We start from the raw sequence: 27,695 nt of genomic DNA on the forward strand, positions 1-27,695 counted from the left end.
ATTTAAAAAGAAATGTGTTAGAACGCTATATTATACACACGTATTAAACATTCTGATTTGCTTGTGTGAAACTGCTGTGGTCTTCTGGATTCACTTCATGAGAGGTTACAGGGCAGGCCAAGAGAGCAGGGGCTTTTTTTGTCCAATAAAAGCAGTACTACTTTTGGCCACTTGAGGGATCAATGCTCACAAAATAATTGACCTTTAAACTCTAAACTTTACCCTCTATTACCCAAAAAGCAACATTTTATGTTTTGTACCAGCAGAGAAACCTTAAAGGGACAGTTCACCCAAAATGGTATCCAAGAACTGTTTGGTTTGGTTACAAGCATCCTTCCAAATATCTTTCTCTGTGTTCATCAGAACAAAGACATTTATACAGATTTGAAACCACTTGAGGATGAGTAAATGATGACAGATCTTTCATTTTTGGATGAACTGTTCCTTTAAGGGTATCTGCTGCTTTAACATGCATTAAGGATTTTCTTCTACCTGTGGGCTCTTATGAGTCGATGTATTCAAAGAACACTACCACTTTAACAACTGCAACTTGTCTTGACAACTTTATTAAGATTCACACTCAAATCGGTCCAATTCATTGGCCAAGCACCACACATTTGTATTTTCAATATAAACTGGGAATGTATCAAGATCATGAAAGTGCAAATACCATTTCGAGGATTAGATGGTTAACAATATAAAATCTGTAATGGGTTACAAAAATGTATTTTACCCCACATACCCCTTCCCCCAAACAATAGCCTTGACACTTAGTTTGCCTTTTGACAGGAAAACATGATCTATGTTTATTATATTGTAATTACTGAATGCACAGCACACCGTCACATACAGGACAACTTTTTATTCACCCATTTTTCTAATGTCTGGTCAGTTCAAATCTATCATACGCTTCATGAAAACAGACATTTGCTCCACCTGTGCCTCTGCCGACATACTTTACTTCAAAGAAATACTGCACTTTATTGAGCTAAACTGATTCAGATCACACATACATACAGTAAAAAACATGAATTCGATGAATCTTCTGGAATGACTCCAAGCTGCAAAACACCACTTCAAAAAACAACTTCATGTCGTAAAGTTTCCATTATGCAATGCAATACTGCATCAGGACAATAGTTCAGAATCAACATACATATTCCATCAAGCCCACAGTAAAACATGAGGCGCCTGCACAGCTAGAGCTGCCGATATAACCGCAAACCTAAAAACTAAAGTGGGTTATTTCAAGGCTGAAGTGTGAGCTAGTTTTGTGCAATTTTTCTGAAGTGCGTAATATTCAGTGAAAGCTGAACTGACAGTTTCATCTGAAGAAAAGTTGGAGAGGTGTTCACAAGGAAAAAGCAAATCAAAAATGTGTACAAATTGTTAATTTGTTTAAATGGCTTTTAAATATTTCGGCAGTCACTTGTAAGTAAAGCGCATTATTTTCAGAAGTGGCACTGTTTATAACAGTTTTATATAAACACAAAAAATATATTTACGCTTTTTGTTGTTTGTTGGGTTTTACTTTAATTATCTTATTTTTAAGCAGGACATTCAATTTTATATAAATAGAAAATTCATTTTCATAACTTATTGTAGAGAAATACCAGTAATATTTATACTTCTTTTTTTAATCGTAATTGAAATGTTGTCGCACATAGAAGTATATTTGCCACAGCCTTAAAAAAGATCCAAAGATCAGACACCTGAATATTTTCAAAGGTGAAAACAGACGCCTTGCAAGCAGTGTGTCTTAAAAAAACATACATAGGGTCACGTCTACGGATGCTAAAATCCATAGACATGACCCTATCTTTTAAATTGGTGGCATTTTAAAGGTTAAGTTCACCCAAAAATACACTCACCCTCGTGTTGTTCCAGACTAGACTTATAAAAAAAATTATGTTAAACCCAAAAGGAACCCCTTTCTATACAATGAAAGTAAATGGCAACTGGGACTGTTCACGCTATAAACATGACAAAAAAACCATAACAGTAATCCATGATTCATAAGGAATCAGTTCACCCAAAAATGAAAATTCTGTCATCATTTACTTGCCCTCAATCTGTATAAATGTTCTGATGAACACAGAAAAATATATTTAGAAGAATGTCACAACCAAACATTTCTTGGTCACCATTCACTAACATAAATTGTTGAATAAATGTCATTGTTCTTTTGAACCCAAAAGAAGATTTTTGATGAATGTAGGAAAGCAAACAGTTCTGGGGTACTTTTGACTACCATTGTAACTTTTCCTCCTAAGGTTCTCGAGGGTGAGTAAATGATGACAGAATTATAATTTTTGGGTGAACTGCCCCTTTAAGATTGAAAGTCTTTTGCAGCCCAAAACAAATGCCATTGTTCAATTAAAATCATTTTACAAGCTTGACAGCCCCTGGTCAGCATTCACTTTCATCGTGTGCACAAAACAGCCTGAATATTTAAGTGAAAACTTTCTATGTTACACAAAAGTAAGAATAACATTTAGAATGACTTGAGGGTAAGAAAACGCTGACATAAGAATGTAATAAGGTGACACAAGGTGAACTATCCCTTTAAAGCCCCACACTGAAATGTTTAGCACATTCTGGATATCACATCATCTCTCTTACACATAATTTATAATATCTCCACATTCAATATAGATGAATGTAATCCACAGAACTGTGAGTGAGCGTGTAAAATTCATTCTTTCTCTAGTTTTTAAACAACTGCTTTAAAACTCTCTGGGGGAAAGGGACCAGAAACATGCTAAAGGGCAATTGAACATATATAAAAGAGTAAAAAAAAACATTGAGGCCGTTGAAAGTACCACCTGAAAGTACGGTAACGGCGTGTATTAGAACTCGCCACATTCTGGGTTCTGAGAGTGGCTATAAATAAAGAGAAGTGTCACAGAAAAGGCACCGTGATAAGTTGCAAAGAGCCAGTGCGGCACATCCTGAAATGAGTTCACCTCACCGATACTTTCCCCGCGAATTTACCATTGAAGCATTACAGTGATTACGTTTGACCCGAAAAAGAAAAAAGCAAACTGCGACTAGAATGACTGTTCTTCTTTTTGTTTCTGTGATTCTTTGCAGCACAGAACAGGCCCGCTCTTCTGTGTGCTAACACTACAGGTGGAGTTTAAAGGAAGAAGAGGCGACCGAGCCCTTCAGGAGCAGGCACAGTCGGCACACCATCCACCGGGCGTTAGGGAACTCTAGCCAGTGTTTTTTGGCACCTTTAACATCAAGCAGAAAAAGACAGGGCGTCCTCTACACACTGTCCCGTTCTATACAGTAGATTTATTTCTCATCGTTAGAGGCGTACGGCTCGGACTGTTACCTCATAAACGTTTCTCTCGTGGATTACATAGTGCTGTCTGGTTCAGTTGCTGACTATGTAAAAGTGTTTCACACTTTATAACCGGAAAGAGCTTTTAGTGAACACATGCCTCAAACGGAGGCTTATTTTGACATATCTGACAATACATAGGCTTTTCTTATCATGATTGATCCTCGGGTTTGAATCCGACAGCTACTTCACATCATAAAGTGGCTTAGCGAGTGAGAGGAGTCGGTATTTCATACAAGGTGCACCTGACCCTCCCATTCCGAGGAGCTACTGCTAGGCTGGTCAGGGTCTGAGTTACATTTTGGGGTGTCGGAGTGACACGGGTTGGAACCGCTCAGAGTTTCCCCTAACTCGACAGATGCAGGAGGTCCAGGAGACACATCGAGACCCACCAGGTCAAGCTGCGTCGGCCTGACGGGCTCGCGTTCCTCCGTGGCACCGCTGGTGCCGTACTCTCGCTCTTGCTCTCTATCGCACTCCGCTGTCCATTGTGGAACGGCGCACTCTGCAGTCAGCTCCGACGTCATCCTTGCCACTGGAGTGGTGAATTCTTGATTCATTGCACCGGCTGAAGGAACCAAACTGATATTCTGAGGGTTCATGTCATGAAACCAAGCCATGATGTTGCCCAGAAGGTTGGCGCTGTCTGAGCCAAAATCAGAGGACGGTGGAACCTCTGCGGACTCGCGAGTATTAAGATTGTCAAAACGCAGAGGAACATTCTGGCCGCTGATGTTTCCGAGCTTTTTCAAGCTGTCACCCATTTCTAACAGCTCGGAGCTGCTCAGGGCAGCGCGGGGCACATCTATACCGCACAGCACCGGATCCAGCCGTGTGGGTAGGGATGTTCCGATGGCCCCTAGAGAGGCCTCGTTGGCGAGTACCTCTTGAGCGTCAATGCCAGCGCCACCCATAGCCAGACCAGACTCCTGCAAAGACAGCTGGATGGCCAAGAGGATATTTGCATCATCTTCATCCAGGGAACTGCCAGGCTATAGGGAAGAAAATCAGGGATCGCTATCAGCTGACAGTCTTTGAACCTTGCAAAACGCATGCAATGATGTCAACTCACCATTGGCAGACCCTGCCTCTGACCACCACCGATTTCTTGTGTGTCTACAAAACAAGACAAATTGAGACAAATGGAAAAAATTATCATTTGTTTTGTTTGCTGGTATATTTTGTGCTTTTTGTTTCACAGGGAATATAAATCTAAGGGTGGCAACGCTGTTTACACTGGCTAAAGTGAGTAAGTCATCTGGCTTCAGTTGGAATTTACCAACGAGGAAAGGCTGTTTATGTGCCTCAACACAGACATCGTTTCTCAAACAACAAATAAAAACCACACTCCATTATTTTAGATGGCTTAATAAAAGCCTATATCACAAATGACCGTGTTAACAAATCGGCTTAAATTACATTATATTTTCTGCTGAGTTCAGCGTGTAAGTTCGGCTCCTTAAACTCTACACGCATCTGTTTTAACACGCAGTGTGAACGCTGTGACACAGATCACTTATGTGCTAAAGAGGCATGATGTCTGAAACACATAACATCGAAGAATCTCCCTACACACAACAAAAAAGATCAACTATTTCTAACCTATTCTATTCTTGCAAAATGATGTTAATAATGTTAAAATGGACATTTCTCCCCACACCTAAAGTGCCATGGTTGGGGTCATCCGGGTCAGGCGTGTTGCTGCGGAGGCTGGCCATATCTCCACGTCTGCGTTGCCTGTGTCTGCGTCTATACTGGAACTCTGCATACTCCTACAACAGAAAAATCACACACGGCACTACTTCAGAGCTGACATTCGATGACCTATCATCATTCTCCATAGGCCCTGTAAATAAAAGTCATGCTCTTAGAGGAACAGATATCTGTTGTGACACCATCAAAAGGTTTTGCTTTCGACGTGTCAGAATAACAGACAGACGTTTTGAGTAAAGTCAAAAATGTATTACAAGAATAAAAGCACCTTTTTATTACCCTAATAAGACAATGTATTGACTTTTGCATGATTATGTAGAAGAAAATAAGCTTGGAGTGAAACATAGTAGCTAAATAGGTTGTGTGCCATTCAGTCAAACACTTTTGCAGACATTAACCTCTTCAGCTCTGGTGTATATTAAACATTTTTATGTGAATTTTAACAATTTACTTTTTATAGAAACCCCTCTAAATTTAACAATAATTTGACATTCATTCTATGTTATGTTATTCTAAAGTGTAAGAATAGTGAAAAATAACCTCAAGTGATATTATTGAGACTAACAGCTATATCATTTGTTTTGTAAGTTTGTGTGATATAAATATTAATTCTGAATAATATAAATATTATTTCTAAAACTTTCACAGCGGGGGGGGGGGGTTGGTAAGACAAATTCACTTATGTTATTTTATGTAACAAATGCGAAATTAATGGGACTAGTTAGAAAGCATATGCACCATATATGTGTAGTTTTGTGCTCCACAACTTTAGGATCTGATGATGTAAAAGAGTCATTTGCGGGTCTGTGTTAACAAAATGTTTAAGCTCACAATGTGACCGACCAATCAGAAACTATTCCAGAGTAATAACTGTATGTAATAACATTGTGTGTAATAAATAGAGGTTACTCTGCAATGGCAAATGGTCTACGCTGAGTGTGTTACACCACAGATCTTGACATGACAAAGCCATTTTTCAAAAATAAAAAATTCAGTCTATCCCAAATTAAAGCTGCATGCAATAAGCATGCAACATTGAGAGCAAACTCAAAAGAAAACATACACAGGAAAAAGGTTCTTAAACTGCTCAAGCTTCAATAATAGAAAACATAAATAAAGTGCATTTCTTTCATTCCTCTTTCCTCAAGCCTTAAATCCATGAAAGAAACACAACGTCATAACCTGCATACAAGATTAAACAAAAAAAGTGTCCCGTTTCACTTCAGAAAGTCTCCAGAAACGCATCATTCATGACCTCTGCAGTATACCCAAAGCAAAATAAAAAAACCACTTATGAACCTTTGAACACCAAAGGCTTCTTTTAGAGGACCTTCTCATGACATAATAATGACTTTTCAATGATGGCAAAACAGCGTCAGAAGTTAAATCCCCGTCGTGCAAAGCACATTTTGATAAGAATAATAATAATGAAGGCAACGGAAAACAGGACATGCGACCAAATGAAAAGTAATGGGAGAGAACATGACAGGTGCCATTCTGCCGATCGATCAGCCGGTCTTGAGAAGGGAGCTAATGAGGATTCATTAATACCTGCGGATGGCTTCCTGTATACTGACACTGCTCTCTCGGATCATTTCCCCCGAGAAAGGCTTGATTCCTCAGGATCTTTAGATCAGAACAGAACAGCGGCACACTGTTTATCTGCACATTCCACTTCTCACACATTCACAACTGCTGCAACTCGGTAGTTCAAATCTTCGGGTGCTGTACAAGTATGATTTACAAAAAACTGTTTGGCAAACAAAACACGTTACCTCTGGGGAGGCGAAACCCAAGTACTCCCAGTCCCACGTTCCTCCAGCAAAACTAAACACATACAAAAAGAGTATTAAATTACTTGAATTACACTTCAGTAGGCGACATCTCACATTCATGTTTTTCTTTTTTAAAACGCTACTTTTCACCCCCAAAAAATGTCACTTTACAAAGGTAAAATGGGTTGCGAACCCAGTTTAATTTTGACTGTCAACTTTCTCTTTTTAAGTGACTAAAGGGTCTTACCTGCGTCGAGGGGCCTCAGGTGAGTCATTGGGAGCAACGCCTCTTGCCACAGAGGCCAGAAACTCCTGCCGTTTCTGCTGCACCAGGCAGGCGGCACGGATGATCTTGTGACGTGGGGTGCGGAGGTACGGTCGGTTGACCTTCTGCGCAAGGTCTTCAGTCACCATTTCTAAGTCAGTCTAATAAGAGCAACAAGAGTGTCATCACTTACTCGGGTTCTAGTTCTTACGTGTCATTTCAATCCTGTGATATTGACCTGCATGAGTTCAAATATTTCCTTCTTTGTGCTTTTGGGCTCGAGGAAGAAGCCGTATGGGTAAGAGCACTTGAGAATGCGACGAGTCTTAAGTAGTTCATGCACTGCATCTTCAATGAAAGTAGTGTCTGGAGGGCCTCCCTCTCCTGCAACAAGACACGAAAAAATATTACAGATAGAACTCAATATACTGGTAAATAAATATATGCAGGTTTAGAGCAGTATTACCAGTCTATACATTTTAACAGAGGGCATAAGGTAAATTTTTTATTAACATGCCTAGGTAATAGTTATTAACATTTTAAAGCATCTTACTTCCACTCAGAACTTTGCTCAGCTGCTCCATCTTGTCTTTGGCCGTCTTAACAAGACGTTCCTCTAGCTGTACAACAGCACAGTAAAGATGCACATGTAAAGACTTTTATTTGACTGTTATACAACTTACTGTTATATTCAGCTTTATTATGATTTTGAATGCTTTTACATCTGAGAGAAATTCAGATCACACATTTTCCACTATATACAGCACATAAAAAAAAGCAAATGCGCACTGTTGGGCGTTTGTGACTCAGACAGTCTCTTCCTGTTAAAGTGGGCAGTTCTCAAACTAAACTTACACCATTTAGTGTGAATAGAACATAGAATGTGTAACATCACTCTCATGTTAGGAGACTGTACCTGGTAGCTGTGCTCGTGGTTTTTAAAGCGTGTGTAATAGTGCATGAAGCGATCCAGCTCCTGAAAGTTTTGGTGCTTCTTCTCAGCCTGTAGGTTAGTAAGAAGTGCATGCACCGCATTACTTTTATTATTTTATTACAACTCTGATCTACTTATTCTTATTTTATAAATCTTTTAAAATGTTAAAAAATATAAAAATATGTACAGAATTGTTGTAAAACCATGAATACAAAAGTTTGGTTACCTTATTCTGACCAAATTATCTTTCAACAGACCATTTATCTTTTCCACAACAGATAAAAAAAATCAATGACTCATCCTGCACTAGATTTGTCATATATACTGTAGTTTTGCTTAAACGCTAGGTTGGTAAAAACGTGTGTGCATATACGCACCTCAACGGTCATCTCCTTGGACTGTTCCTCCACCTGCTGGATGACCTCATAACGTGTACACCTATAGTATCCTCCTGTTGATGAACTGTGTTTCTTCCACTCCTCCAGGCAGATCCAGCAGAAATCATACTTGCACTACACAGACAAACATACAAATAACATTACCAACACCAAAACAAGTCTATCCTGACATTACAGTGTGAGAAGTGGGATTCTGACAGTAAGGATATCTGCGTTGCTAGGAAACTATTTTTCTCACTTATATTCTTGGAGCGCTAGTATTTGCCATGTATTTCCTTGTTAGGCAACCTATATTCTTGGAGCGCTAGTATTTGCCATGTATTTCCTTGTTAGGCAACCTATATTCTTGGAGCGCTAGTATTTGCCATGTATTTCCTTGTTAGGCAACCTATATTCTTGGAGCGCTAGTATTTGCCATGTATTTCCTTGTTAGGCAACCTATATTCTTGGAGCGCTAGTATTTGCCATGTCTTTCCTTGTTAGGCAACCTATATTCTTGGAGCGCTAGTATTTGCCACGTCTTTCCTTGTTAGGCAACCTATATTCTTGGAGCGCTAGTATTTGCCACGTCTTTCCTTGTTAGGCAACCTATATTCTTGGAGCGCTAGTATTTGCCATGTCTTTCCTTGTTAGGCAACCTATATTCTTGGAGCGCTAGTATTTGCCATGTCTTTCCTTGTTAGGCAACCTATATTCTTGGAGCGCTAGTATTTGCCACGTCTTTCCTTGTTAGGCAACCTATATTCTTGGAGCGCTAGTATTTGCCACGTCTTTCCTTGTTAGGCAACCTATATTCTTGGAGCGCTAGTATTTGCCATGTCTTTCCTTGTTAGGCAACCTATATTCTTGGAGCGCTAGTATTTGCCATGTCTTTCCTTGTTAGGCAACCTATATTCTTGGAGCGCTAGTATTTGCCATGTCTTTCCTTGTTAGGCAACCTTTATTCTTGGAGCGCTAGTATTTGCCACGTCTTTCCTTGTTAGGCAACCTATATTCTTGGAGCGCTAGTATTTGCCACGTCTTTCCTTGTTAGGCAACCTATATTCTTGGAGCGCTAGTATTTGCCACGTCTTTCCTTGTTAGGCAACCTATATTCTTGGAGCGCTAGTATTTGCCACGTCTTTCCTTGTTAGGCAACCTATATTCTTGGAGCGCTAGTATTTGCCACGTATTTCCTTGTTAGGCAACCTATATTCTTGGAGCGCTTGTATTTGCCATGTCTTTCCTTGTTAGGCAACCTATATTCTTGGAGCGCTAGTATTTGCCATGTCTTTCCTTGTTAGGCAACCTATATTCTTGGAGCGCTAGTATTTGCCATGTCTTTCCTTGTTAGGCAACCTATATTCTTGGAGCGCTAGTATTTGCCATGTCTTTCCTTGTTAGGTAACAATGCGGTATGATTATAAAGATTGATTTAAAAGTGCATTCTTCAGCCATAAGAAAGAAATGCATGTACTGTTGTAATTGTGGAACTGTAGACAAATCTCAAAAATGACATTTAGTTAATGTTGTTGACTATGTCATCGCTGGTGTCAACAGTCTTACAAGGCACACAAATATGAAAATATGAGCATGAAGAAATAGTTCAAAACGCACCGCTCTAGACCAAACACTTAAATTCAGTGCCTTCAAATGGTCTCTTTCAATCTGGATTTTATTTAACGGTCCACTTTTAAGAGAAATAATATAGTATTTATTGCTCAAATCTATGTGTATCACTGACAACTCTTTTCTGGTTTACTTTCAACCCCTGACTAACTAGAAACACAATTCAATCACTCGATGAGTCCCGCAGGGCTCTGTTCTCTGCCCGCTCCTTTTCATAATTTACTTGCTCTTTTAGAGTCACAATGATCATAATGGTCTCAGTAATCATTACTTTGTTGATTGTAATGAGTGCTGTAATACTGTATTCTCAACAAATGCCTGACCAAATAAGAGTGGAAGTGAGGGAGAGCTAATGTAAAACATTGCCGCTGTCTTCTGTAAGCGGTTATGTTAACGGTTAACACGGTTACTTTTTAAACCCAGACCAAAACTCAGTTTTGTTTACAGATTTTAAATGATGTGGTAAACATGTATATAATGTTTTCTCTTTTTAAAGTGTTCTCATCAATCTAGCATTCATCAATCTCTGCTAAATCCGTGCCACACGTACCCTGATATAAAAATAAACTCATCATCATTTTTATTATTACGCAAATAACCTTGGCACATTGCATGTGGTTGCAGCCCTCATTCTTCTGAATGGGAGATTTGCAGTTGGCACAGGGTTTGGCGTTGGTGAGTAACCACAGGCAGTTGGCAGCATCTTCATACGCCACACTTACACCTGCCACTGAAATGGAAAGAGACAGAAATAAAGATGTGGTTCGACAACATTTTTAACCAGGTTTGAACAGTATGACAGCACTAATGAAAATAATCCGGAGTGCTGGTGGTTACAGCAGAATAAAAGACATGCTCACGTTCTTGTGGTTTCATGTCAGTGACCTTCTGAAGCCACATCTTCCATGTTTGGCAGTCACAGGGTTCATGGGCTTCTCCTTGGCATTCCCTGTGGAGAGGAAAATCAGCATGATGTCAGGACTCAGCATGGAGAAAATGCAATCCCTTACAAGATTTACTTCCAAAACATTATGGAGGATTTAACTACCACCGTGTAATTTGTATGTCACACATTAGCATATGTAAACATATTAATTTGTACAAAAAACGTAACACATTAGGTATACTTTATGATGGTTTCAAGAGTTAAGATGCACTCCTTGTTATGATATACCCATTAAACATAACATTGGCAAATTGTTGACCACAGACACCTTTAGACGACTGGGAAATGTCCTTCCATATTAGACTCGAGTCATATTTACTCAGACAGATCAAATGTTTGACAGAGAGAGGGAACGGAAGGTAAACTGGGTGAAATGTAACGTTCAGACCTGGCAGAGGCTGTGATGAGATATGTGCCCACTGTGTGGGTGTGTACATGTCTATGTGTCTATGTGATGGGGACAGAAGGCCCAGAGCTCTATGAAACAGATCCGCCAGAGACCACTGTGAGCAAAACATACAACAGATTCTGCCTTCCCTTATATACATTAAACACACATGTGAACTTGTTGAAAGTGGCAGCACTGGAATTTTTTAACGGTTATTAAATGAAAAAACAGGATTTTCCAAAACAATTTTGCTAAATTATTCAGTCAGAAAGATGATTATGAAAACATTTACATTTGATCACTCGCATTTTCAGTATTTAGCAACCATGCCACTTTGAGAGTAAAGTGCACCATATGGGACAACTTGGTTCCATCATAAAGCTCTACACGATTCTTAAAGGTACAGTAGCAAAAAAGGGCAGTTTCACTTTAAAGTGAGACTACATTATGCCACATTTTGGTGTTTTGACTGACATTATTTGTGAAACATAGGTTAAGGTATTGGTATCGGTGACTGGCACTGACCAGCAGAAGAGATGGCCCTTCCCACAGTCCACCGCAGGAGCCTGAAGGAGAGGGAAGCTGAGCGGGTCAGAAGAGCTGGCACCAGGCCCTTGTCCAGCCAAACGCACCGCTCTATCACAGCCAGCCCGCGGGCACCACCGGATGGCAGGATTATTCTCAACAAATGCCTGACCAAATAAGAGAGGAAGTGAGGGAGAGCTAATGTAAAACACTGCTGCTGTCTTATGCAAGTTAACGGTTAACGCGGTTACTTTTTAAACATTAACAATGAACTAGCAATGAATTAACAATAAACACTAGCATACCAATGAACATTTCAGAGATTAATAAATGCTGTAAAATATAAACAGCATTCTTCCAAATTTTTCATCTTGTATAAAGTGTTACATCCTTTAGTCCTCCCTAGTTCATCCCTCATATTCGAAACATCAACAAATCACACAAATACAACGTAACTTACATCTGATCACACAACTATACCTTGATGTCAAACTGCAGGTAACGTTTGTCCATCTCTCGGGACACAATGCTCTCGATGACCTCGACAGGAACTAGCTGGAAGCAGTCATAGGCCGGACAGAAGATGTTATGAGCCTCCCCCTCCTGGATCTTCAGATTCAAGAAGCTGCAAAAAGCAAAGAACACACATGACTGGAGTTACGCCATAACAACAGCAGTGGCTGACATGTGATTAAATTACAGAATAAAAAAGTAGGTTCCAACACAATGAAAGCCTTACCTTTCCCAGCATCCTCTGCAGAACTCATGTCCGCATGGAATATCAACAGGCTCTTCAAACATGGAGGCTGCACACATACAGATCCCGCACTGACAGAAGAGAAGTTAGCACCCACAGTGAGATGTCACAGAAAAGATGGTTTGATTTCTTTAACCTTAGATTGCTGTAAACATTTATTATTTGACATATTTCTAACTAGACTTTAAATAGGTCCTATACGTAATGCAAAAATATAAAAAGAGGATCAGAATATCCCAAGTTTATTGAATCACATTGCCTCATCTATGACAAATGGATTGTCCTTTTAGCAAATTAAACCATTATCTGACTTTACTGAGAACTCTAAGTAGTGGAAATGGATGAAAAGGAACCCATCTTTTATGCAATGTCTGTATTGATACATGAAATAGCTGAATGTGCTATTCAGCATCTCAGCACACTGGATGAAAGTAAGTCCATTTCAAAATACTTGGTTATATGAGGCTTTTAGATTTGGCAAGTATGTGTCAACATAAACTTTTAGCACCAAATAACATTAAGTTAATGTTAATATTTGCCATTATATCATATATGAACAGTCATTTTATGTTAATAATAAGTTGATGTGTTTAAATGTCCTAATATGCTGTCTCTCAATGATTATGAGGGAATGAAAGCTGCATGCATAATAATTTGAAAAGTTAAAGCTAAAATAGCTCAAAATAGAGGTTTGAACGTCACATCAATATCTAAAGAATTTCATGTCGACCACCCAGATAACCAGATGTTAAATGTCCTACTTCTATACTGACCAGATCCTGCAAGGCTACACCATTTCAACAATTTAACATTAAAAGTGTGTCAACTGTACCACATGACTGCACATATTTCAGCATCCAAATAATGAAGCAACATCAGCTTATGATAGATGAAAAGCAGTGAATATCATTTTCAAACATGAGGCTGCAAAATGAATCAATAAAACTGTACAGGTACACTCCCTCACCAGTGAGCTATCGTCATCAGCGGGGGTCAGGCTGATCTCGTCTGGAGAGGTGATAGATGAGCGGGTGGTGCGGGGCGTTCGGGGCGATGGCAGGGTGTCCCACGTGTTGTAACCTCTGGGCGGAGGCGTGGGCATCTGAACGCCGGAGCGCTGGCAGCAGTCTTCAGCGTTAGACATCCATGCCTCCAAGAGGTTTTCCCTGTCCCAGTCTATAAACCAAACAAATCACAAGTTTTGTTTTCAAATAGATATAAAATAACACCATCTTTGACCATTGTTGAATCAGCCTGTTTGCGAAATAAAATGTGGTTTTAAACTCAGCTCAGCAATTTTGGTTGCTTGTCAAATGACAAACTCAGGCCCCTCTGGGTGACAAAATCCCAACAGGTTTATTGTCGTTGTTGTTACCACAGCATACACCGAATGAACAAAAGAGCCCTGAAGCAGGTAAAGTAAATAATTCACTCAAAAATCATTCATAGGTATGTGATAGGAACTCCCTACTCACATACACAACATTAAAGGGAACCAAATTCTAATTTCCATGATAATGAACTCATCCACATGTCACACAAGCCCTCCGTTTGTGTATATCTTTTGTCGAAAACAAATTGATGCTTTTGAAGAAATGGGGTTCTTATCCGTTTAATGCGCTTAAACGGGGCGCTGTTGGTTAAGGTCCAAATTTCTGTTTTATCGCAGCTTCAAAAGGCTCTAAACGACCCCAGCCGGTGAATAAGGGTGCTGTCTAGCGGAACGTTCGTTCATTTTCCAAGAAAACTAAATTATTTTAATATACCTTTTAAACGCACGGCTTGCACTGCCTCCGCGAGCACGTCCACTTCTTCATATTACGTAATCACATTGGAAAGGTTACGCGTCCCATAGATTTCAAAAGATTTAAACATCCCTGTCGTCAAATACCATTTTAAACAATAATCATCCACAAAGACATATGTGTCAGTCAACATCTAAGAACTTTTGAACTCCACACTTTCTCCACACTCATGAACACTGAGTCGGAACCTTGGCTTACGTCACATGTGACATTCCAATGTGATTACAGAGTGCGTGAAGTTGTGCTACATGGAGGCACTGAGTAAGTGAAGGCCATATATTTATGTTTAAAAAGTATATATGTTTTTAATTTCTTGAAAAATGACTAATCGTTTCGCTAGACAGCACCCTTATTCATCGGCTGGTGTCGATTAAAGCCTTTTGAAGCTGCGATGAAACTGAAATTTGGACCAGCAGTGCCCCGTTTAAGCACATTAAATGGATAAGAACCCAATTTTTTTTAAAGCATAAATTTGTTTTTTAAGTTTATAACAAGTTATAATTCAAGCTGTTAGGATGGATTCCAGTTTTATGTCATTTAAATAATATACAAATTTTTGGTTTCAAACAGAGATGCCAATATAGAAGCAAAAGTTATGGATTGCTGGTTTAAACTCCTTTTCAAACTTGAGAGAAGGGTCTTTGATATAAAGAATTTTATACAAGACATATATATATATATATATACAAAATGATATATAATACATATACATATATATTGTATTTTTTTCGTTTTTTTCATTAAAATAAATGTTTGCAGCATAAATGAAGAGCACTTGGCTATACGAGACAAGATGAGAAACAAACCTTTTCAGATACAGACACAGAAGGGTGAACAATTCAGTCAATGTTCCATGATCTCACACATCGAAAAATGGATTAACAAGCAAATGCAACACTCGGCAAAAACTTTCACAAGACATAAACAAAAAGCCTAACATAATTTTATCATCTCTACAGAAGGAGGACAGGTATTCCCATTACAACTTTATGAAACCCCCAAATTCATTACACCTGCTTGACCAACAGTTTGTACTCTGCTGTGTTTAATATCACAGTTTGAGGAGTGAGTCGAAGGTGTGCATTTGGGTTTTTAAATTAAAAGAAGGCGAGTCTGCATATTTGAGTTTGGGCTTAAGATCTCCAGAGAGGTTATGGCAATAATAGCAGCACACATGATTTCTCCTGCCCTTCTCCTCCCATGGGCTTCAGTGATGTGGAACTGGGCCTGCTCAACAGCCTGCTCTCATAATTGAAGATTATTAAAGAAAGCACTGATCCAATTACGAGCCTTGTGCCAAAGAATTTAGCAGCTCTGGAGATGAGTGCTCTTGGAAAAGTAAGAGGAAGAAAACCTCCCTGTGGCTTTCTGCATGCCGGCTTTAAGAGGACAAATAATTCTTAGATTTAATATATGCCAAACACCCTACAGCTTTTTGATCTTATTGATCGTACATCTGTGGCTTTTTACAATTTTAACAAACTGTCCCTACAGCTTCTTGGGTGATTTAATGTTAAATAATAGGTCTCGGTAAGCGTGACAAGCATACCGTGAGCCCGGAGGAGAGCTTCGGCGGTGAAGAGAGGAGCCTGCAGCATGTCTGCCGTTTCCACTATCAGCATGTCCTTCAATCTTCTGAGATCCTGCACTCTCAAACCTTCATAAAACTGAAACGAAGGTAAAGACGCACGTTAATCGGTGTGTGAATCATGACAGAATATGACCTTCAGTAAACTTTTTTATATATATTGATCATTTCTAGGATGCAATCTGTTAAAGGGATAGTTCACCCAAAAATCTCAATTCTGTCATCCTTTACTCGCCCTCAGATTCTTCCAAACCTGTATGAATTTCTTTATTCTGCTGAACACAAAGGAAGATATTTGGAAGAATGTCAGTATTGACTCACATAGTATTTACGTTTCCTACTACGGCAGTCCATGGGGGATGAGGGGGGGTGAACTATCCCTTTAAGGTTATTTTCGCACTAAAACTGTTTTTTGTGTTTTATTTAATACATATGTGTACATTTTGCATTGTAACAATTGCACAAAGGATGTGGGTGTAAGTCCCAAGAACACACACACTGATATAATATATCGCTGCTGTCCTTCTGAAACCTTGTATCTCCACATTTCGTTTTTGATTTGCCTACTATAAGTCACCTTTTGTCACTGGGTTTTCAAATATCTAACCATTAAAAAGTGTGTGTCAAGCTCAGTATTTGATCATTTAAAAAATATTTTTCGTTATTTCGTTACACATTGTAAAATCACTTTCAAAGCAAAGTTAATATCCGTGCAAACTTAATTTTTTATTGATCTAAACTCATGCAGGTTTGAATCCGTTGCATCTGGACACCAGGCTCTGAGGTCAATGTCCTGATGTCGCTAGAAATTCCAGAGTTTATTTTGAGAGCTCACCTCCCTGCGGTCTAAGGCTGCGTACTCAGCCTCGATATCCTCAGCGTGGGGGTCGGTGGAGAAGACCATCTGAGACTCCAGACTGAGAGCGAGCTCCTTATGGTGCTGCCTTTCTGCACAGTCACACGGGGTTTCCTTGTTTTCATTCTCCGCAAACAGGTCGGCACCACGCTTTACCAGAAACTGCACAGGAAAGGAGAATAAAACTGTTAATATACAAGGAAAAGTTCAACAGCCTGAATTTTACTCTACAAATATACCGTTTTTTTCAAACTAAGAACTTTTTCTTCCCAGTGTGAAAAGGTTTTACTGTTAACATTTCCTGTGATACTTGACACTACTTTTTTGACATCACACATATAACCGGCGACCAATCCTTGGCCCGCCCTACATTGTCTTCAATTCTGCTGCATGCAGGAACATGGGAACATTCTTTTGCTCTATAGTTGATATTTAACTACTGTTAAGATTAAGATGGTGGAGAACTTTGCCAAACATTGTGCCATAATCTTCCGCAGAATCCCAGTGTTGGGAAAGAGTGGCTTAAGTTTATTTTTAACCAAGTGCCTGATCACGTCTTTGGGGGATTATATGTTTGCTCTGCACATTTCAACGTGAATTGTTTTGTGAACCAGACACAATATTTGCAAAACGCTTTGCAAAGAAACATGGGCCAATGCCAACTATGTTGGACCAGACAACAAACTTGCAACTTAATATTACCCATATGAATAGATGAAACATTAGTATGTAACCTGTTATTTATGCATTGCGTAGCTGCTACCTGGAAAAGTGTAAACAGCAGGATTCATATTGATAAAAAAACATTTCTAAGGAATTTCTAAGGGTTAGAAACAGATGGTTGAGTATCTTGCAACCACCCCAACATTTCTAGTCATGTATAACGCACACATGACATTTCATTGATTTCAAGATGCCTGTACCTCAACGCATGTCTTCATCCCTGAGGCAGCAGCGTAGTGTAGCGATGTGTTTTTTTTGTTATCATTGGCACAGACGTCCGCACTCTCATATTCGCCACGGTCCAACTTGGCACCAGTCCACTTCAAGATCATCTGCAGGCACTCAGCCCGTCTGCGCTCATCTTCATAGGGCCGGGCCAGGCGGGGCTGCAGGGCTCCCTCGGACAGCAAGATGTGCGGTCCCATGCACAAAACATGCAGCGCTGTTTCATTGTGCACGTTACGTTTGTTGGGGTTCCCATCCTTGCTGAAGAGGAAGGACCTGTGTGTAAGAAGAAACGACTCAGCAAATTTTCAGCAACCTGCCAAAGTCAAAATAAACCTATTTTACTTATATAATGTGTTTTTTTTAAAGGAGCGAACACAATTGAGTTGCAAGTTGGTTAAACAAAAGCTGAAAGGGATAGTTCTCCCAAGAATGAAAATTCTGTCATTTATTTACCCTATTGTTAGTTCAAACCTGTATGTTCTTCTGCAGAACACAAAAGACATACAAAAGAAGTGAACAGGTATTGTGTTGTTCAGTTTTTCTGACTTCAAAATATCTTCTTTTGTATTCTGTAGAAGAAAGAAAGTCCTACAGGTTTGAAATGACAAAATATTGAATAAAAGATGACGGAATTTTCATTTTTAGGTGAACTATCCCTTTGAAACGTATCTGACTATCAGTTAGCATCATCCAACAGCAAGTGACAGAAATGGAAAAAGAAAGTGGTTTCAGTGGAAGAGCAAATGATTATATTTTGGATTATGAAGAAAACAAAATACTTGGAATAAGTGTTAACTGTTCACAAGAAGTTTAGGAACAAGCATTAAAAAGTAAACAGTGTGTTTTTCGACTTCATATTTACATACTGCTCAAGGGCACTTTGACATGGATTGTGCATGAATGACTTCTTAAACTAAAACCTTTCGCTTACCAGCCCAGATCTTTCGTTACAACAATGCATCCACCTCAGGAAAGTATAAATTCAGGCCAACACTGACTCTCCATCATTAAAATCTTCAGTAAAGCACATTTGCAGTAACAACAGCTGTTTTTAATTTAAAAGGTTTGCATCCAAAATTCCTCACCAGACAAAGAGTTTCATACTGGGCAGAAAAAACAGCAGAACATGATTTGTATGTGATGCGTAATGATCCAAATGAGTATTAAAAAGAAAACCTTTTCTCTCTCTATGAGCAAAAATCTTTGCCTGAAGCCTGCATGGTACATGTACTTGAATGTCATATTCAATTGATATTAACAGCGATTCCTGAAAATCGATGCTTTCCACAAATGCACAACAACATATTTTAAAGAAACATTTGTTTTACCCTTATTTTGACCTTGCAGTCTAAATTTTAATGAAATTTCTAGAACAATAAAGTGTTCTTAATATGTAATATTTTATAGGTTGAAGAGAAGGCTTGCACTTGTGGGCAAATAATAAAAATGTAAGGTATAAAATATCCAAGCAGAAGAGCAAAATACAAAATGTTATCAAAGCGATCAAGTGTTTACCTGAGAATGCGTGTCATGGCATGTCTGGCAGCATAGTGGAGCGGGGTGTTGTGTTGGTACGGTTCCCCATATGAGGTGTTGGGGTCTAGTGACTCTTTGAACTGAGGGTTGCCCTCGTACAGTTGATAAGCCAGAACCTCATCCCCACTGACCAGTGCCTTGCGGAACTTTGTGGCTGTGTTTCCCATTGCGCCGTCCCCAGCTCTCCCAACTGCTTTCACCTCTTCAGCCTGTGGGCCTGCAGACAGGCGACATGATGGACTTCCTGGAAACATCAATAGGGGAAAGAATGTGTCCACATTCTTCAGAGAACTTCACCAGAAAGCATTGAGGTCATGCTTGAAAATCACAGTTAAAAAGATTCTTTCTGCATTTATTCGTGTTATTTCAAACTTGTATGACTTTCTTTCTCTTTCCTCTGTAGAATAGGAAAGAAGATATTTTGAGAAACGTTGGCACCCAAACAAACAACACTGGCCCCCGTTGAATTCCATTGAACACAGAACCACCTAGAAAATGCTCAAAATGTTTCCACAGTAGAAAGTACGGCATACAAGTTTTGAACGACATGGGGGTTTATTTTACATACACACTTTTATTGCTGTTTAATTTTAGTAGTATGTATTAGGAACTGAACCAACCCGTCCCCATTGCCAAACCACATAGACAAAACAAAGTCACATGTTCAACCACATGAGAGGCCTGTCAGGAGCAGATGCTAATCCCGTCCCACTTCACACATGTACCCTTTACAAGATCCTCAGTCGCAGCCTCCAAGAGCTGATCTGAGACCAGCGCGTCTACATAAACCCTTGTGAACCTTCCCGATGAAAAAACGGCCTTGGATCAGAGGAAAGCATCTAATTGTCCTAATACACTGACTCATTCTCCACAGGACACTGTGAGGAAAGAAACACATACTTCCTCCAGGAACACTAGGGGCTTCCGGCTCCATCTGCCAACTGCTGTCGACCTACTGAGAGCAGGTTCTGTCGAGGGGCAGGATACAGCAGGGCAAAAGTTATGCCCCCGCAAATGCCATCTGTCAACATGGACACCTGAGGTGTCAGCTGGATTCATATTTACACAACCATAATGCTTGTGTAATTTCAACACACACAGACATTTAAACCAGATTTCTTTGCTTTAAATGCAAAAAAAACTGAAAAAACTAATCCAGAGTGTTGTGGATTGACCACCTAATGCCGATTTCTTAAAGTTCTCAACCACTTCAGCACTCTGATCAGGGAGTCGGAGTCATCAAATGTCTTTGAATCTTTTATTTATGCACAGGGTTTCACCATGTAGCATATACACATGATGATATGCATTGGAGATAGTTTGTGGTCAATAACTTCGCCCTGCACATAGAGATCCTGCACAGGTGGAAGATGCTTCACATCGATCAGCTCTGTATACGCAACCAATAACGCGTCATTTACGCCAAACGCGTATCAAGCTAGAAGTTGCGTAGTGCATATTTACATAATAAAGCTCCCACAATACACAAACCCAAAACATCAATATGTAATATAAATAATTCACAACAGCCGCCCCCACATTTGAACAGCAAATGTGCAAGTTAAGTGAATTCTTTAAGAGTCTTTGGTTTCGTCCTCAAAGGCTGGCAACTGGATGAGGCGGGCTACTGGCCTGGTATACACTTTGCCTCGAACACTGACCTCTGCTGTTCTCACACATCCATCATTGCTGACCACAGTCTTGGAAACTCTGCCGACGGGCCACTGAGCTCTGGGAAGTTGAGGATCTATTATCAAAACTACTGCTCCCACTGTCAGAGAGTCTGATGGCTTGTGCCACTTCTGGCGTGTCTGTAGTGTGGGTAAGTAATTTCTCGTAAACAGAGACCAAAATTGATCCACAAGGTACTGACAGTGGCGCCATCTGCGCCGCCCCATTTCTCCTGAAGCATACGCCACTTGTGGAAGTGATGCATCTCGCCGCCCCATGAGGAGAAGGTTAGGCGTAATGGCATCTAGGTCCGCAACGTCTGTGGAGACGTATCCAAGGGGTTTTGAATTCAAAATGCCCTCTACTTCTACCAATACGGTAGACAGGACATCTTCTGATACAGACTGACTTCCAACTGCCACCTGTAGAGCAGCTTTGATGGAGCGAACCTCTCGTTCCCAAACTCCACCAAAATGAGGAGCATTAGGCGGATTGAATTTGAAGAGGATCTGATAATCGGCCAGCTGCTCCTTTAGTTGGGATTCCATAGCAGCAAAGGTTTCGCGCAGTTCACGCTCTGCACCACGAAAATTTGTGCCACAGTCTGACCTGATCTCCTTTGGTCTGCCACGTCTTGCTATGAACCTCCGAAGAGCCAGCAAGAAAGCATCCACGTCCAAAGAGTTGAGGAGCTCTATGTGAACAGCTCTTGTGGTGGGGCATTTGAAAATGACACCCCATCGTTTCTCAACCCTTCTGCCTATTTTAACATGATAAGGGCCGAAGCAGTCCACTCCAGTCGAATAAAACGGTGGACAGAGAAGTCTGAGCCGCTCTGGTGGCAAGTCTGCCATCTGCGGTATCTTAGGCTGAGCTCTCCACCGTTGACAGGATGAACAATTGAGCTGGTGGTGTTTAACAGCTTGCCGCCCCCTCAAGATCCAGTATTGTCTCCGTAATTCTGCATACACTCTTTCTGTACCTGGGTGCAATAAGCGTTCATCAAAGTCTTTAATGAGGAGTATTGTTGCTGGATGCCGCGAATCCAGCACTATAGGGTGAATCTGATCAACATTTGGGCTTTCCATTCTCCGTAATCGTCCTCCAACTCTGATTACACAAGTTCCTGGGTCCCACTCTGGAGCAAGACATATTAGTCGGCTGTGGTTTGGTATAGGTTTGTGTGTTTCGAGGGCCTTTGTCTCCTCAGGGAAGCTTTGAGCCTGACACTTCCTTAGCAGGATCAACTCTGCTTCACGATGATCAAGGAGCTGAATACTTGCTGAATCAGCTGTCACTTGTTGACATTCCTGCCGCGTTGCTTCCACTAACTCTTTCCATGTGCTGAACTGACTGGCATCAGGAAGGGTATGATATGGTTCTGCAGTGGTCAGACAACAGATAGTGACACTTTTCAACTCGGGTAACTCTTCTGATCGTGCCGGTTCAGGTCTCTTTGGCCAGTGCTCAGGACTCAGTTTTAGAAACGATGGTCCCTGACTCCAACGTCCAGACACAGTGAAACTTGCGAGGGGTTTACCTCTGGTGATATCATCCGCTGGATTCTGCTGTGTGTTCACATACCGCCAAGCACTGCGGTCTGTTAACTCCTGGATTTCTGAAACTCGTGTTCCAACAAAGACTTTGAACCTACAAGAGTCGGACTGGAGCCACTCCAGCACAGTTGTGGAATCTGTCCACAAAATAGCCTGCCTTAATGAGCTTCTCAATCTCACCAGCGTAGACTGCAGCTTTCTTGGGGTCTCTCTGAAGTTTCCTCTCTGTACTCCTTAGACTAGGCATGACAGAATGAATTGGGCTTGTGAGTTTTGGAGCACCAGGTTTGCGCAAGAGGGGGGTGGCATAACGTTGGACATCGTCTACCTGAATCCTCTGTGTTCTGCGTTCTAGAAGTTTAATTGCTTCTTGGTCTTCCCTCGATCGGACCACCAGTTTCTCATTCCGATAAGGCAGAACGTCCAGCTGCCATAACTTCTCAACATTACGATAGAGCAAGTCATCGGGGCAGGCAGTTGACACAAAAAGACACTGATGCACTGAGCTGTAGCTCGGGGTGCTCTCCTCAGTCCCTTGAAGGGCCCAACCAAGAGCTGTGTGCACTGCCACAGGACCACCTTTGGTTCCTTGCCGGACTGGTTTGTCTGCTGTAATAAGACGAACATAGTCTGATCCTATCAGTACCAGTGGGCGCACATTGTGGAAGGACTGAAACGGGAGCCCTCTGAGGTGAGCATACCGTCTCTGAAGTCGCTGCACTGGATACGATTGCTCCACTAAGTCCAGACCTGAAGCTGTGAAGGCTCCGAGTATCTGGAAACGCTTCTTTGGTTCACTGTTTGGGGAGATTTCAAAGTCAACCCTGGAGCCGGAAAGATGAGTGATGTCGGGTCGTATAGTGCGTAGAGCCAGTGTTTCAGGTTCACCTCTCAACTGAAGCATTTGAACTGCCGTTGGCAAGATCATCGTTCGCTGCGCACCATCGTCTAGAACAGCATAAGTTTCCACTGACTTGAACTTGCTATGTAGTAACACTGGTACCACTTTAAGAAGTACTCTGCTGGTCGCACTAGCGGGTGTGAGGTAGATTCGACTCTCTGATGTACTTGCGTTGTTTGTCGGGTCATCATGTGCTATACGGTGAAGCACCTGTAGATGTGTTCCACCACAGACACTGCATGGCTTTTTGAGGTTACACAGCTCCGGTTCATGCAGTCGCGCACATCTCCAGCATCGCTTCCCATCAGAAATCCACCTTTGCAGGTCTGCAACTGACTTTTCCTTAATGTGATCACAACGTGAGATGTAGTGCTCTTTACTGTCGCAAAAGAGGCAGTGTACCTTAAATGCCTTTCGTTGCTTAGGATCTCTGGGACGGGTAGATTGCACGGTCTCACCTGGAGATGTACCATGGTAAAGAACTAGACTTGGACCTTTTGTCTTTGTTGAGGGTTTCTCTTTCCCGACACTTGGAAGCCTCTCGTGTTGATAACGCTGCACTAGACGAATAGACAGTCGCTGCTGCTGTGCTTTGACTTGTAGCCATCCAGCAAAGTCCTGCAGATTGTAAGGGTTAAGACTTATAGAATTGAGCTTCCCCTGTTGTTGAAGGAACTCAATGAAGCCATCTCGAAGATACTTTGGCAGCTTGCTAAGTAGGCGGTCCACATGTGAGCAACAGTTAAGCTCCATCCCTTTTGATCCCTCTAGCGACAGCAGCATACTGACCAGGAGATGAACTCGCAAGGCAAAGCTCTGAAAGCTGTGGCTATCGTTAGGCTTTACATCTGGTGATGTAAGGATGGCCGCTATCTCACTTTGGGCCAGTTGATGTGGCTGACCGTACTGTAGCTGAAGCGCTTGCATAGCTGCAGAGTATGGATATGGGTGATGCCGGCACGACTGCCCTATCATTTGAGCTTCGGACAGTTTAAGATGTTCCAGTAGTACATGGTATTTGTACTTCTCTGTTAACTCTGGGTAAGGATCAAGTAGATTGTCCAGTGCTAGCTTCATATTTGCAAATTCTCTTTCGCTGTCACTCGTGAAGTCTGGAATCTTGGGTTTAGGTGGATTAAACAATGTCCGTTGCGGTATACTGCCACTTGTTGGAGCGACAGGCTGGGCTGGCATCAGGTGTGGTCCGGCTGCTACAGTGCTCACTGACGGGTGTAAACCAGGGATTACATTTTGGGAGGGTAATGTTATTGGCATCATTGTTTGGTATGAAGGGACATAATTCAACGATGTTGGTGCGTTCACCGGCTGTGTCAGCGAATGCGGTGTTGCATGATGGCCGCCCGATGCCATGAGGTGAGGATATGCTGTTGCTGGCGAAATCAGCTGTTGTTGCTGAAGGGGGTAGAATGCTCGTTCAGCATCATGAGGTACAGATGGTTTCTGACTGGGCAGAATTCTGGGATACTGAGAGGTAACCTGTTCACATGGTTGTAGTTGTGAGCGATGTGAGACAGGAGAAGCTGTGCCAGAGGAGGTGGGGGTATACGGTGCCATTTGTTGATGACTGGGTTGGACAGGAACAAATCCACGGTTGTGACTCTCCAACTCTGCTTCAGGGACCACAGCTGTCCTATGTGAGCTTTCCTCATGTCTCACCGATGTGTTTACAGCAGCCTGTTTCTCAACTTGCAGCACTGTTTCCCGTGAGAGTAAGGGTGGAGGACTTGGTGGACTGCATGAATGTGTTGAAGATGCAACAGCCTGTGCCCGTTCATCGTCCTCGTTGTCCTGTTCCTCCCTCAGGAATGATTTGATGCGTTCCATCATCTCGTCTCTGCGTTGCTTTCGTTTCTTAAGCTGATCTAATTTCCTGATAAGATTTTCCATTTGTACAGTCTCCTCTTTCTCCTTCTCGTTCAAGAATTCCGTTAACTGGTTTAATGATTGCATACTCAGTAAGTCTGCTTGACTTGGACTGGACATTGCTTGTCGTGCATCTTGGCTGGAAGTTGCATCTGCTTGACTTGTATTCACTGCGGCTGCTGCTCCTCTCTGCTCCTCTGACTCCTTCTGAACAGGACTGGAGGAAAGGGCAGGTCTGTGATGAGAGTCAAGGATGTAATCCTCAAGGTGTCTTGGGAGTTGACATCGCCGTGATGTTCTTTCTTTAGGAGATGTTGGTTTTCCATCTGATGACATACTGAAGCAGTCAGAGAATCCGGCTCGAAGGACCATTTGTTGTGGATTGACCACCTAATGCCGATTTCTTAAAGTTCTCAACCACTTCAGCACTCTGATCAGGGAGTCGGAGTCATCAAATGTCTTTGAATCTTTTATTTATGCACAGGGTTTCACCATGTAGCATATACACATGATGATATGCATTGGAGATAGTTTGTGGTCAATAACTTCGCCCTGCACATAGAGATCCTGCACAGGTGGAAGATGCTTCACATCGATCAGCTCTGTATACGCAACCAATAACGCGTCATTTACGCCAAACGCGTATCAAGCTAGAAGTTGCGTAGTGCATATTTACATAATAAAGCTCCCACAATACACAAACCCAAAACATCAATATGTAATATAAATAATTCACAACACAGAGTTTTGCTACAGACAAGCTAACCTAATGGGTAAACGAGGCTAGTTTGGCCTAGTTTCATGTTCCATCTCTTTCGGGTGGTCTCGGGTCGGGGTATGTAGGTGAGCCATGTTTAAGTAAGGGATGCATGAAATAAGAAAGTCAATAACATCAGTGGGAAGGTTGTAACAACTTAAACACACTGAACTGACATCATTTTTCATATCAGGGCGCCCCAGATTTGCAATGCACTTGTCAAGTCTACCCTTACAAAAATATATTGCCATGGTAACCCCAGTTTCCGCAAAAACGCCATAGTTACTCGAGCTCCTCTTGCTACAGTAAAGCTATGATGACTTTGTATTACTGATCTATAAACGACAGAGGGATTCTCCAAGTTTCTTCCAAAGCGACTCATATTAATGCATTACGGCTTCACGTCAGTAATAATAACTATGTAATGCTAGAAAATATAACATGTTGTCCCGGAAGCTACAGTTACTTTGGCAAGTTAATTTAGCGAGGACAATAAACATAGTTAAGAGAGATTTCTTCCCGTTTGAGAGTGAAATCATCGGCATGCAGGAAGTCAGCTGTGTTGTGTGTGTGTTGCTCTGGATTCTGTGCTCTGTTTATATCCAAACGTCGATTTCCTAGAAGGGGCTGAGCGACGTGTTTACAGCCTCTTCCATTCACACACACACATTGCGTAGCTTGCAAACTCATATCACTGGAGTGCACTGACATCTACTACAAACGTCTGTGAAAACATTAATTAAATAGTCAAAATAATCACCGTGTTTTTCAGCCAGTCCGTGTTTTAATAGCTAGCGGATTTTATTTCCCCCATTACGCAGAAAGGCGAATCCGCTACTTCTGATCGTAAAATCAAAACAGCTGTCTGATTTCTCTGACGTTAGTTCGCTCGTGTTCTGATTAGTCATGATGTTAATCGCAGCTGAGTTAGCTTGGCAACTTATCATTAAAACACACATATTTCACAATAAAGAAAGGTGGTTCACAGACGGGACTATAAAAGATCAACACTGTTAAATCGCTGTCACGCGGCCGTTTTGTTGTAAGGTTATGTAAATGTATCTTAAAATATTGCAGATTGTTACAAACAAGTCGTTTTATCGATCGAGCGCAACAAACCCATGCAACCCACTTACCCAACTATCGTGACGATGGCAGTCGCGTCTTTTCTTTATGGCCGCGATCAGTTCAACGGTATTCTGAGGAAACTGTGTTGACTCTAAACAAGAAAGCTGCCTCTCGCCTTTGTTGTGAACGTTCCTCCGCCGCCATGAAGCATCCGTCAATCGCGCCGTTGCCGCGGATCAAAATTTCATATTTCAAAATAAAAGGCCCGTCGGTTGCGGAAAGTATGGCGGGTGTTCCTGTTACTGAGGGCGACTTTTCGGTACCAAAGATACTTTTTATATAGCCACCAGACAACCTGTTGTTTTGCCTGTTTAGACTTCTCCCATTTTTACACAGGTCCCTTTTTTGTCACTGAATTATATTTGAAAATATATTTTATTTGATGTGATATTATTTAGAAACTT

General features: G+C 41.2%; 1 protein-coding gene across 2 annotated transcripts; it reads right to left on the minus strand.

Annotated features, from left to right (window-relative positions):
• Positions 1-539: 539 nt before the first annotated feature.
• On the minus strand, positions 540-27,541 carry ankib1b (ankyrin repeat and IBR domain containing 1b). 2 transcript variants are annotated; one of them, XM_079469349.1, is made up of 20 exons: positions 27,300-27,541; positions 19,374-19,638; positions 17,831-18,131; positions 16,887-17,069; positions 16,013-16,130; positions 13,626-13,834; positions 12,641-12,729; positions 12,382-12,526; positions 11,902-12,068; positions 10,903-10,991; positions 10,642-10,772; positions 8,414-8,548; positions 8,019-8,105; positions 7,656-7,722; positions 7,341-7,486; positions 7,085-7,263; positions 6,838-6,889; positions 5,010-5,121; positions 4,422-4,465; positions 540-4,341 (listed from the first exon to the last, which is right to left on the minus strand). In XM_079469349.1, the coding sequence occupies exons 2-20, from the start codon at positions 19,559-19,561 to the stop codon at positions 3,580-3,582; spliced, it is 3,204 nt and encodes a 1,067-aa protein (XP_079325475.1). In that variant the 5' UTR covers positions 19,562-19,638; positions 27,300-27,541; the 3' UTR covers positions 540-3,579. The 2 variants fall into 2 exon arrangements, with proteins under 2 accessions (XP_079325475.1, XP_079325474.1); XM_079469348.1 differs by lacking the exon at positions 27,300-27,541 and having other exon boundaries at positions 554-4,341; positions 19,374-19,753.
• Between the last annotated feature and the right edge of the window lie 154 nt (positions 27,542-27,695).

The sequence above is a fragment of the Barbatula barbatula genome (genome assembly GCF_947034865.1).
Source record: "Barbatula barbatula genome assembly, chromosome: 12".
In the NCBI taxonomy this organism is placed as follows: Eukaryota; Metazoa; Chordata; class Actinopteri; order Cypriniformes; family Nemacheilidae; genus Barbatula; species Barbatula barbatula.